Source organism: Gobio gobio (assembly GCF_949357685.1).
Source record: "Gobio gobio genome assembly, chromosome: 1".
Taxonomy (NCBI): Eukaryota; Metazoa; Chordata; class Actinopteri; order Cypriniformes; family Gobionidae; genus Gobio; species Gobio gobio.
Genome location: NC_137097.1, coordinates 65,727,461 through 65,740,937, shown reverse-complemented (window position 1 = coordinate 65,740,937; position 13,477 = coordinate 65,727,461). Strand labels below are relative to the sequence as shown.

At 38.3% G+C, this 13,477-nt stretch overlaps 1 protein-coding gene across 4 annotated transcripts in view; it reads right to left on the bottom strand.

The window, feature by feature from the left end:
• sun1b (Sad1 and UNC84 domain containing 1b) overlaps positions 1 to 13,477 on the bottom strand; it is a 42,496-nt gene that overhangs the window by 6,967 nt on the left and 22,052 nt on the right. For 2 of the 4 annotated variants that reach the window (XR_013816517.1, XM_079817224.1), the window contains exons 5-18: positions 12,932 to 13,159; positions 12,457 to 12,537; positions 10,912 to 11,019; positions 10,619 to 10,717; positions 10,181 to 10,274; positions 9,652 to 9,710; positions 6,312 to 6,514; positions 5,936 to 6,196; positions 4,046 to 4,138; positions 3,434 to 3,480; positions 3,195 to 3,339; positions 2,813 to 3,079; positions 2,442 to 2,526; positions 2,243 to 2,358 (exon numbers count right to left, since the gene is read on the bottom strand). Coding sequence is in view for 2 of the 4 variants with exons in the window: in XM_079817224.1 (XP_079673350.1) it covers positions 2,243 to 2,358; positions 2,442 to 2,526; positions 2,813 to 3,079; positions 3,195 to 3,339; positions 3,434 to 3,480; positions 4,046 to 4,138; positions 5,936 to 6,196; positions 6,312 to 6,514; positions 9,652 to 9,710; positions 10,181 to 10,274; positions 10,619 to 10,717; positions 10,912 to 11,019; positions 12,457 to 12,537; positions 12,932 to 13,159 (1,886 nt within the window). In the remaining 2 variants the exon portion in view is untranslated. The remainder of the gene's footprint in view (positions 1 to 2,242; positions 2,359 to 2,441; positions 2,527 to 2,812; positions 3,080 to 3,194; positions 3,340 to 3,433; positions 3,481 to 4,045; positions 4,139 to 5,935; positions 6,197 to 6,311; positions 6,515 to 9,651; positions 9,711 to 10,180; positions 10,275 to 10,618; positions 10,718 to 10,911; positions 11,020 to 12,456; positions 12,538 to 12,931; positions 13,160 to 13,477) is intronic. The other 2 variants (XR_013816518.1, XM_079817225.1) reach the window with 1 other exon arrangement.

Here is a 13,477-nt window from a genome sequence, read left to right as displayed (position 1 = left end):
GGCGTTTACTCTTAAAATTAACTAAAAAATCCTAGTAAAGAAATGTCATTCAGAAAGCATCTTCACACTTAAAAGAGGTCCTAAGGTCAAATTTGTTAGGAGCACGGACGAGGACTTTTAAGAGGCTTAAGAGTTTCTTTAGCAGCGGAGAAAATGGCAGAAAGACGAAGAGGGAGAAGAAATGTGTTGCAGACAATGGATGGCAGTGACTTAATAAGACGCTATAGATTGTGCAGGGATCATGTTTGTTGCATTAAACCCAACTTTCAAACCACCAATTAAATAGACATGCCAGCAATCAGTGTAATTGGAAAGAGTGGAACAATGTTTATAGTTCTAAGCCAATCAAATACCTAATAGGAAATTAACAGCATGGTAAATAATAAAATAATTTATATACATATATATACAATGTGTCTGTCTGTGTGTGTGTGAGTGAGAGAGAACGGTAAAATAGGACAATTTGCGCTTTTAATTTCAAAGTGAAGGCTTAGAATAGACCCTATACTTAAATGCGCTCCTTTTTTCCCCCTTTTTGGACAACCAACCAATCACAGTCTAGAATCTTTATGAATATGGGCCCTGATGTGTAACATTATAGATCTGTGCGGTACAGTAGGTCTTAATATATATGCTGTCTGTCTTATTAATGATAATCAAACAATTGTGGTATCATGGGAAAAAAAAAGTTGAATATATATTTTTCCTATAGATATTTGGTGTTGACTTGTCAAATGTGGGGTTATTCCCAGGGATTTTAAGGTAGGGTTGCTAGGTGATTGTTTTTGAACCTTCAGAAAACATTACTTTGATTTTTCTCAAAATTGACTTTGACTCTATCGACTTCAAACAGGTGTAGCTCAGTCATGTTTTGTCCGATTGAAACAAATCATACATCAGAATGTGAAAATAACTAACATTTTTGAAAATTTGCTCATTGCGACTCATTTTGCCAGCATGGGTCACAAATGTTGGTGTCATAACATTATTTATTAAAATACAAGGTCAAAAACTATGAAAACAATCACTTTTCTTTCAAATTCGTATCGTTGAGCCCACGTTGAGGCACAGCTAAACGTGACATTATAATGGGTTTATGCGAAGGTTGTTTTAAGTTCATTTGTATTTTTTAAAGCCTACTAAAATGTTAAAAACGATGGCCTTTAATTATAATGTAATGTTGAATAGCTATAATTCGCATAATCATCCCCAGAAATAAATAGTAAATAGTATAAAGATCTCATTGAACAAATTTAAAGTATACCATTTTTGTGTTGCTTCTACAATATTTTGGAGATTAAATGAGAAATGATGTATTACAATATAAAAATACATTACAAATTTTAAATGATGGGTGCAATTCAGAACCTGGTGTGTTTCCTCCCTTGGTTCGGTTCGTTTAGGCATATGTGAACACGGCAATCACGCTCCGATCCGCACCAAAACAATAACTCTGAGACCGCAATTACCCAACCCAATTACAAACCTTGCTTGAGGTGTGCAAGCAATCCCACCAGGTATTATAATTCATAACGGAAATGTGCTATAATAACAATAGTGTCTGATTCTGTGAGTGAACACATTAGTTATCACAGTTGAAAACCAAAAGAGTCCCTCTCCATCTTAAAATGTTGTGCATTTGCTCTTCTCTTTGCGAGAATGCTGTCCTAGTTAAGCCTTGACAGCGTTTGAGTGTGTCTTGACACAGTTAACCTCTAGACTGGGAGATCCAGAGAGAGCGTGTTTGAATTTGCTGCAGTATTAATACGAATGTAGTATATATTTAACAGTGGGAATGACAGCTACATTCGTATAGTGTTTGCGTGTGTCTCGACACTTGCAAATAAAGCCACAATAAGCTCATGGAGTGAGCTTGTCAATCATCTTGATGGATGACGCAGAGGAAAGTCTGAGAAATAAGAGGACAGTTGTACTTGCATATGACTTACATAAACAAATTTTGGTTTGCTTTGAAATGTTGACTTGTGAAAGCGAACCGAACCAAGAAGAAAATGCAACATTGTAACAAATTAAGTCCCAGTTTCGAAACAAAACCAACTATAGGTGTCAAAACGCCCAAATTATACATTTTATCCGGGAATCGAACCCATGACCTTGACATTACTAGCAATATTCTCTATTGTTAAGCTACAGAAAAGTAGCATATATTGATGTGTGTGATGGTGGTTTAGGTTATCGATCACTTCAAGTACAGTTCAAAGTGTGTACTTTCGGTTTTTACCTGGATGATAGCACGTGGAGACTGTGAGAAGTACCACAGTGGGATTCCAAACAGGCTCATCAATGCCGTCTTTGTCTCATACGTCTCGGAGCAGCGCGTGCTGAGAATACTGCCACCTGCACACACATCAGCCTAGTGTAAGAATGTCTTTAAAAGGGCCAGTGATGTTCATATGAATGTGTTTTGTAGGTGTGCTTACCTCCAGACTCCAGAGCGTAGTCCACCTGTCCGGTGCGATCCTCGGAGTACAGCTTCAACGCACGCTGGACAATCAACTGGACTTGCTGAGAGATTGAGGGGAAACACAGTTGGTATCAATTATATTCTAATTCAAACATTATTTTGTTGAGTTCTGTTGACGTAAAAATGGTTGATCATTACATTAGACTACCTGAAGGTAAACACTACAATGGCTCTATTAGCAAGTAATATCCTACTTGTTCATTAAAATGACATGCTAAATAAATTACATTTAGCATTTGCTATACTAGCTGCGGATTTAAGTGAAATAGATACAATTAATTGGTTCGAGGGCTACAGCTCAAGTAGTTCATTTTTTGAGTGTTGTACCTCCTCTGACATCCCAGCAGCCCCAGCGGTGTGGGCGACAGTCTGTGTAATTGTTTCAGTAGAGGACTGCTGCTGTTTGCTCTCCTGCATCTGAAGGGAGAGGTTTCCCAGAATGCTGCGCTCCAGGGTCATGAGGGTCAAGGTGAGGTCAGAAGAGCGTGTGTACTGAGATGCGAGCCACGGGAGCAAGGGCTCGGGAATCTCCCCTTCACCCTCGTTACGGCCGTACAACAGAGCGTACAACTCTTTTTTCACCTGTGCCGACACCTGGGGAAGAATTTAGAGTATATATATATATATATATATATATATATATATATATATATAAAAGTGAAAACTGCGGCAGGACAAGCGTATTATCTGCCGTATAAACACTACACACCGTTTCATGTATGGTGTCGAGTCGGTCGCATTTCCCTTGACATCCCATCACCCCTTGCAGGTCTCCTCTGATGCGGCCCAGCTCCGCTTCCAACCTCTGAACCTCAGAGAGCAAAGCATCATGTGTCTCCTGAGATACTCCAACACTGCAGAGCAAAAGCCAAGGAGCGGACATTAATACCGATACAGGAAGCGCCCAAAACGACTACATTTGCTGGTGATTGGTTTGAGCATGTCTACCTGGCAGGGGCCTGTAGTACTGGAGTCTGCTGTGTCAGATGGATTTTCTTTGATTGAGAAAAAAATTGAGACAGAACAAGTATAATCAACAATTACAAAGATTGTGCAGTTCAAAAGTTTGAGGAGAGTAATTTTTTTTTATGAAATTAAAACTTTCAGAAAAGTTTCTTGAGCATCAAATCATCATATCAGAATGATTTCTAAAGGATCATGTGACACTGAAGAATGGAGTAATGATGCTGAAAATACAGCTTTACATCACAGGAATAAATTACATTTTAAAATATATTCAAATAGAAAATTTGTATTTTACATTGTAATATTTCGCAATATTACTGTATTTTTGATTAAATAAATGCAGCCTTGGTGAGCAGAAGAGACTTTAAATAAGAGATTTAAATAAAATCTTACAGACCTCAAACTTCTGAATAGTAGTTTAAGCCTTTTCATTATTTTATATCATCTGTTGCACTTTTTTTACTGACTCTATATCTCTTACAAAATACTGTGATGAATATTGCAATAGTTCGAGGACATGGGAGAACAATCTCTAAATTGTAATTGCAGTAATTCCAACAAGACCAGAAGGCCTCAAAAGAGTGCGTGTTATACCTCGGTTCTCGAGTTCAGGTTCTGAAGCAGGAGTTCCAGCTCGGCTAGTCGAGCTTCGAGACTCTTCTGATGCTGCACACGCTGTTCCTCAGTCTGGAACACACAGTGAGAGCAAAACAACTTTACATTAAATAGTCAGTTGTGGGGTAGAATTATGCCACTAGGGACAGGGTGTGCCATGTATTGTACATAAACACAGCAAAACAAGCAAAATGCCTATCCAACATTTTTTTTACTTGCATATTTTTTGATTAAAACCATAGTGGAGACACATGCACACGCTAACGCAAACAACATAGTAGCAACAACTATATACAATCAATATTTGATAGTTCTTATAAAACAAATTGTAGGAATTATTTTAAAAGAAAAACATCCGTAACACTCTACTTTAAGGTGACGTAGTTACACATTACTACATGTACTTACTATAGTAATAACAGTAAATTATGTATAATTACAAGTAACTAACCCTAAACCAAACCCTAACTCTATAGTAAGTACTACGGCTGTGCGATATCCTTGTTAAGTAATGCGATATTCGATACGATATTGCTTTAAGTGTGTAAAATCTATTTCTTTCCCCAACTGATTTCTTTCACTTAAAGCATAACCGATAGTGTTTACATGAATACTCATCAAGAAAGCCATTTTGACATAATTGTGTGTGTATTTTGACAGTTCGAGTGTGTAACAAGACACGAAAAAAAAAGAACGGCTTGTGCGCACTTTTCGGTGTGTGTGTGTCAGACAGCGCGAAACTGCAAGGAGTTGTTTTTCACAAATTATTGCGTTTAATAACTCTTTTTAACGTCAATTAAGTCACATAAGTAACAGTCGTGTGCCCAGTCTATTCTCTGCTATGTGCATCAACCTAAAACGCACACTTTTCACAATGTTGAAGTAGCCTATTAAAATCATTCAGATATTGCGTGCCCTTGCGATATGCATATTGCGATATGTACATTTGCGATATTTCGATATATTGCGCAGCCCTAGTAAGTAAGTACATGAAGTTAATTAATATTACTCAGTACTTATATGAGTAAGTACAATGTAACTACGTCACCTTGAAATAAAGTGCAACCAAAACATCTAATAATAACAACATTTCTGAATTAAATCGGACAATAACATTACAAGTAAAACAGTACCATAAAAGATGTTTCCAAATATCTCATTTTTAATGATCATTTTGAACCCTGTATGTATGTGTTCACACTTGTAGTTTGTTTCTCTTGGTTTGTTTGGTTGGAACCAAAAAAACATTGGTCCGCTTAATGTCCACATTGGCATTTTAACACCGGAACTAAAGATACCGAACCTAAAAGGCATATGGATATGTTCACAACCTGATTGGTCAGCTTTTATGACATTTCAAAACAGAACTTGCTGAACATCCAAAACAATGCTGTGTGCTGGGCTAAATGCGCTCGTTGTATGTGTGTAGCTACATATTGTGTAAAGAAGTCAAAACAGCGTCAGGAATCCCTCCGTCACACACACACACAATCATAGACCTGCTGCAAGGAGACATGGTTCTGATGCCTGTCCCAAACGGAGATGGGCAACGTCGTGACTACAACGGAAAAAAACAGGTATGCTTCAGCCTTCTGTCCTTTTTAGGGTCGCATCTTGTGACATCCTGTCCTGTTTTTGGTTCATTTACATGTCTTTGGTCTGTGTTGCATTCATATTTCATTCAAATCATACCAGAGTTTGTTTGGTTTGCATCAAGGTTCAGATGGCAGCGTTTACACTTATTCAACTGAACCAGTGTTCGTTTTAATCAAACCAGACATGCCATGTTGTGAACACACCCTAAAGATCAAAACAGAGGAAACAACCTCAACACTGAAAGAGTACAAAAAGAGTAAAACTCATTCTCACCTCCGCCCTGCTGACCGTCTCTCTCGTCATCTCTCCCTTGAGTGCGGTGAACTTGGGCTCGAGGAGCTGTGAGACCCACAGGCCGAGACTCTCTCTGTCTGTTTGCGTGTTTATCTGGTCCTGAAGGGCCTGAACAAAACCCACAGCCTCCTCATGCTGCTGCTTGGCTTTCAGCTCCCCCTGCTGGATGTTTTCCCAAAGCGACGCCACACGCAGCTCGAGTTGAGCCAAGCGCTTGCTGTTAATGGACTCTGATGCAGCCTGAAAGAGTTCACATTCGATTCAAATTCATGTACTTTTGCTAAATGAATCAGACATGCCTCAATATCAGATTTGGCTAGACATCGTTCTATATTGATTGGTGCTAGTTTGTTACCTGAGAGACCGCTGGACGTGGGATGTGTTGTTCTTCAACTAGTGGTTCTTTTGTAAAAGAAAGTAGTGCAGGTAGAGAGGGAAGAGATGGCAGAGAAGGGAGGGGAGGAAGTGATGCGAAAGAGGTGACCGCAGTTTTCCACTCGGTGAGGTTTACAGCTGGCAGGAAGGACAGAGCAAAGGGTGGACCGAGATACCATAATCCTAAAAACGGAGAGAAAAGGAACACCTTGGAAACAGGATCTCTAAACATCACAGTTTTTGTTCTAAAGCTCATATTAAGAGTTTATGGACTTTTTCCTGCGATTATGATATTCATTTTAAGTTACTAAAGTATTTCAGGGCAACAATTTCAACTTCACATCAGCGTTTTGAGGAGGAAGAGGAAGAGCGAGCGAGCGAGCGAGCGAGCGAGAGAGAGAGCGAGAGAGAGAGAGAGAGAGAGAGAGAGAGAGAGAGAGAGAGAGAGAGAGAGAGAGAGAGAGAGAGAGAGAGAGAGAGAGAGAATGTGTGTGTTTGTGCAATCTTGGATAAGTGCGAAAGCAATCAAGAGAATAAGCAAAGCCATCTGGGTATAAGTACAGATGATTGCACAAGTGTGGCTGTTTATTAGTGCCAGTGGTTTAGTGAAGGAATGTCTCTGGATCATTACAAAGGTTTCTGTGCCATTAGTGTCACCAAAAGGAATCGCAACAACAATGACTGAATTTAATATAACTTGTCTGTGTATATTAGATTCAAATAGGAGAAAGTATTTTCTACCGTATAAAAAAAAACGCTACACACGTCAACGTTATGCTCTGCGACATGCTTTTGATTACCACAGAAGCATGGAAGCACTTACAATGGAAGCCTAGCAAGCAAGTGTGCAGCAAGGTCAATACAGTACATCTAAAATGTGAAAATACGCTTTTACAGAAGTATAACAATAACACTTGCAAACACTGTATGTACTAATATGAGCACTTACCAATCATTTCGTGCAAATATACAGTCTCATGCTGACCAAAAATTATATAATATTACATTTTAAAATGACTGTTTAATTTATTAATTTATTCCTGTTATGTAAAGCTGAATTTTCAGCATCGTTACTCCAGTCTTCAGTGTCACATGATCCTTCAGAAATCATTATAATATCCTGATTTGATTTTTTATTATTAACGTTGAAAAAGTTGTGCTGCTTAATATTTTTGTGGAAACTGTGATGAATAGAAAGATAAAAACTATTTGATGAATAGAAAGATAAAACATTTGATTTGAAAAATTAAATCTTTAATTTAATCTTTGCTGAATAAATAAATAACTTGTTTAACTTATAAAAACCCTTTTGAACAATAGTGTATATCAGTTAAACAAGCAAATGCGGTTAGCTGGTTATTTTGAGAATAGTGTCAGCATGAGAATACCAGGAAGGGAGTCAAGGGACTGGATGTGAAGGACTATTTTCATGGGAGTAAAGGTCCTTTCACACTGGACGCGATTTTGACGCGCGAATAATTCACGCGATGGTTTTATTTTTTGATCAGCTGTTTGTGTAATGAGTGCTTTCACACCGAACGCGAATGTGCTGCGGCGAAAAAACGAAGTTAATTTTTTTCGTTTCGATGTCGATTTTTTTTTAACATTCGCAGCGACAGAAAAGGCTTAAACCAATCACATACAAGGAAACAAAGGTGACGAAATGTCCAGTTGATGTCATTAGCCATTCAATCAACATTAACGTTTGCCAGGTATGGCATTTCTCACGAGATTACAGCTGTAGTTGTGTTTACAGCTGTACAGATGCAGATGTGTTTGCCCACTATAGGCTACAGATATTATAATCAATAAATTGATTTTTTTTTTTTAAATCTAATTGCGTCCGCGACTATGGAAAGTGAATGTGTTTCCGTCAGTACGACTGTGGCACTTAAATGTTTACATTGTGACTCAACTGGAAACACAGCAGCTCCGGATCGAGCCGTTCCTTTAGAGTGTGTGTGTGTGTGTGTGTGTGTGTGTGTGTGTGTGTGTCTCGTCAGATGCGCTGCTACCGTCTCTGTCTGGAGGAGCTCCTCAAATTGTCCCACGGACATTTGAAAGTAAGTGCGGAACCGGCCATGATAAAGTTTTAGCTCCTGTAGAAGATTAGCATACTCCCCTTCAGACTCTCTGTTCTTTAAGACTGGGTGCACCCAAAGCCGCCTTCTCTGTCTTTTAAAGAAAATTAAAAGCTCGTCTCCACTGAATGATTACGTGTCCGTGTTTCTCAGCTGTCGCCGCGAATGTTTTGGAATGTTGGAGCTCTGAAACGTCGCAAACTCGCGTCGCGGCTGGTGTGAATGGTTTTGACGCAAACTATTCGCACACGAAATATTCGCTTTTTCTGCTTCGCTTTTTCGTTACGTGTCCGGTGTGAAAGGGCCTTAAGTAATATAATCAACAGGTCTTCCACTGAGAAAAGTAGTCCCACCTCAAAATGACAGTTTAGGGGGTTATAAGATTTTTTATAACATTTAATTATTTTTCCCCAGCTTTTTTTTTTTTTAACTAAGTGCATCTAAGAGCATGTAACAAAAATACACGCTTGGGTACATCACCGTAAAAGTGCTTTCCATTGGTTTATACAGCATCTCACAGATGCTGAAATTAAAGGGTTAGTTCACCCAATGAAAATTCTGTCATTAATTACTCGTTCCAAACCTGTAAGACCTTCTTTTATCTTCAGAACACAAATTAAGATATTTTTGATGAAATCCGAGAGGTTTTGAACCATCCATATGCAGGAACGTCATTGTAACTTTCAAGGCCCAGAAAGGCAGTCATCATTAAAATCATCCATATGACTCCAGTGGTTAAACTTTAATGTTATAATGCGACAACAATACTTTTGTGTGTGCAAAAAAACAAACAAAAATAATGACTTTATTCAACAATTTCTTCTTTTCCATGTCTGTCTCTTATGCTGTTCACGTTGTAAAGTGTACAGTGCAGTGCTTTCGGGTTCTACGTCAGCATCACACGCATGCGTCGTACTGCTCATGTGAACAGCGTAGGATTCTGACACAGACATGAAGAAATTTGTTGAATAAAGTCGTTATTTTTGCTTGTTTGCAATGACGTTGCTGCCTATGGATGGTTCAGAAACCTCTCGGATTTCATCAAAAATATCCTGATTTGTGTTCCAAAGATGAACAAAGGTCTTAATGAGTTTGGAACGACATGGGGGTGAGTAATTAGTAACAGAAATTTAGAAACTTTAAATAATCCCTTTAAATAAATTGTATTATTCCTTTAACATTAAGTACTAATGTTCCTTTAAATGACAATATTACATATCAATCCAATTCAAATCTCACCGAACAGCAGCAGGAAGGGCAGCAGAAACAGAAGAAGCTTCAGTAGTTTGGGCAGACACCTGACAGACAACGAGAGGAACATACTGTCAAAAAGAGCATCTATCTTCATATGCGCACAAGTGACAATATTTTCATCCTGACCAAAGACAGAGAACAGCACATGACATGATTAGAGTGCTTAATATCCAGTAACATCAGATGAGAACAAAAGCTGAACTGACTCGAGCTGAATAACGACACCATTGTCTTCAGTCGAACTGCTTAAAACTGAACTTTAATTTTACAGTTATTGAACTGAATCAACACTAAACTGACTTGAGCTGAATAAGGATACTATTATCTTTTTAGAGCTCGTCTTATATTTGATGAAGTTTGTATCATTGATTCTGTTATTTTCTTGTTTATTACTGTGAAGCTACTTCTACTGTATAAAGCGCTATACAATAAAAGGTGACTTGACTAGTGTATTAAAAAAAATAAGCAAAAGCACAATATTTATACAAGATAATTAAATACTTTTAACTTTTACCTGGTGAGAAGAAAGACATTGATCAGAGACATGAGCGCCACCAACTGATACCATCCTGTTCCCAGCCACCAGAAGGCGCCAGTCGCTGCTTTCCCTGTTCAGAGCACATGTGGAAGCAGAAGAGGAAGTTATACGGAGTGAAAGTGAGTCCATGTGACACATTGACAGGTTTAAATGATTCAGGGAAGAGAAATATTAGTCAAAGAATCAGATACAGAGATGGATGCACTCGAATCACCAGAGCTGAAAAGTTAAGGAAGGAAGTGCTGGTTAAAATGATTTCAGTCTTCAGGAAGAAGTCATGTGGGTTCACTGTGGTTGAATACTGATCAAATACTGTGAAAGTCTAATAAGCCAAAAACCACACTGATGTGAGAAAGAGAAGGAAGTGAGAGAGAGAGAGAAAGGCGAGCATGCTGGAGTCTGAATCATATCGACCTGGAGAACACACTGCCAACCACAGAACGGACTTCAGCTTCCGAGTCACAAACGCACCGGCAGAGCCGAAGCTTCGACAAACCCTCAGAAGAGCGTAACCTGAGCGTGTGCCATCAAAACATCCAAAACAGAAGACAATCAGACAACATCCTGCTATCCAAGACTTTCAGCGAACAAATGGGTTTAAAAACACAAGTAATGTCATGAAAGTTTACAAAAAAACGTCTCTCCTGGAGTGGGACGCTGAGTTGATGTCTACTAGGAAGTGTGTAAAGATCTGAAAGGTGTATAACCTGTGTAAGAAACAAGGGCCCACAAGGCTGTGAATACGTGGCGGGTGTAGGAATAGCGTTTACGCTCCATTTGTATTTCCATGTGGTGCTTCCCTTTGCAGTCATCGCCTGTAAGTCAGCAGTGACGACGACATCAACACCACAGATAAAACTCAGTGAAAATACATACATGAAAATAAATACAACTTCTATGAATAAAGTCTAGAATATGCATTTATACAATAAAATATATAAGGGATAATCCACAGCTAGCTGTGCATTAAAGGATTTTAATGGACGACCTTTATTGCTCTGCTAGCCGTGGATTATCCCGCTTATGCCATGGTCATTTGCCAGCAGTGACAACTTAAAGCTGTTATTGATGTTTGTTTGCAGCACAATATTTGACGGTTATTTTAGTCAGTTATGGCTCATGAGATCTAGCGCTCTGCCCGCTTTGAATCAGAACCAGAGATAAACTAGTGCGTAAGATTACATTTATTTGAATGAATGAATTATAGCATTTATTCGAATTAATTATCGAGAGCGAGAGATGCGTACCTGCGTCTGTTCTCTCTAAACAACGAAGATACTTAAAAATAGCGTTGTAACCCCATCGTTGCTAAAAAATATAATGTAGTGATCCAGTAGCAAAGCTACTTTATGACTAAAAGTCATGGGGCGGCATTGATAATAAGTTCCTGTGCTCCTGAAAACTTGTGTGTGTGCGCAGTGCGATCTCCGCTTTGTATGCGAGTGATGTAAGCCTATGTGTGTGTGTGTTTTTCAATTAAAACAGCACATTAATATAGAACAGGATTGAACTGACTTGAAACTACCTGTGCATTAAACGATTTTATTGCACACCTTCCAGCCAATCAGAATCGAGTATGCAGACAGACCATGGCATAATAAAAATGGTACACTAACGTTTGGGGTCAGGTAAATACATATTTTGAAAGAAATTAATTCTGTTATTCAGCAGTGATACATTAAATTGATCAAAAATTTCAAATAAATGCTATTCTTTTGAACTTCTATTTATCAAAATTATCATGGTTTCCACAAAATATTAAGCAGAACAGCTGTTTTCAACTTTGATTGTAAGAAGAAATTATTTTTGAGTACCAAATCAGTATATTAGATAGATTTTTGAATGATCATGTATAAACATATATAAATTATATTAAATACAGAAGTAAAGACAGGACGGCCACATAAAAAGTGTCTTGTTAAGGTTGTAGACACGTCCATTGTCCCAATTTCGCTCTGTTTGACAACATTGAGTGGATAATTTGTCACTCTTTAACTCATTCAGAAATGCTCTGCTGACCTCCAGGCTTAAGTTCTGCCCTAAAATTAGCCATTCAAAAACAAATAACCCCTCAAAAACCTAGAAACATAGACATCAGCTCTACTCAGAGGGTTAGAAAGAGTGAAGTCAAACACGCTCTATCTAGACTTCTGTTGCTGCCCTTTCACTGCTGAAAAATGTCCACATTATATGTTATAATACTTGCTTTAACTGCCTTAAGGACTGTGTTTACACATCCTGTGTGTACTTACAGAGGGACCCGTTAAGATTGAGATGGCTTTCTGCGGTCACCAGATCTCGCACGTTCACACTGCCACAGTAGCGGTCATGAGCTGAAACACATGTATGACAAAAATCAGCCCCATCTCGCCTAAAATCCCAGTTTGCATATTTCAAAAGAGCAAGCGGGCATGAATTTGCATATATATATAAAAAAACATAGTATTAAAACAGAATTACACAAAGCACTAGGAAATATCTGAAAATGGAAAAAGGGAGATTATTTCCTCATTCATTTAAGGTGACTTGATTATTGGTGTACTTCAAATACTCATGGTAAACCAGAAATAAAGATATTCAACAATATATATATATATATATATATATATATATATATATATATATATATATATATATATATATATATATAAAAAAATTGAACAAGCACAATTTTAGGGTAAATGAAGTGTTTTAAATTATGGAGACACATGAAAACGGTGTCCTCACCTGTCTTGTCAACACTGTTCAGAGAGGTTGTCATAGTGGCATCTGCAGCTGCCTGATACGCTGAAGACACGGAGTACGGTAAAGTATATGCCGTTTCTTCCTCGTTCCCGTCTGCGTGGAACGAGCAGTCCTTACAGATATAGCCGTTAGCCAGATTAGCGTGCGCCTCTGTTTTACTGGCATCTCCATTCTCCAAAAGAGAGCTGTGGGCAGTTCTTCTTCTCCGTGCTGAACACAACATTAGGAAAAATGCCAAATAAAAAGCACACTGTTAAAGAGGCCATTTAATGCTTTTTTACTAAGTCTTGTTTATGTTCTTGGGTTTACTAGAATATGCAATGTACTCTGATCTGGACCAGTGTGTTGTGATTGGTCAACTGCTTTGAGCATGTTTCAGGAATGTCCCGCCCCTTTCCATAAACGCAAAGTTTCATCACACTACTAACTCAACCAGGTCTTGCCCCTTTATTTTGCGTATGCCTTAGACAGGATTGATTTAAATTAGGAATATTGTAACGTGTTATCCCTGGAAAGAAACGTCAAGAC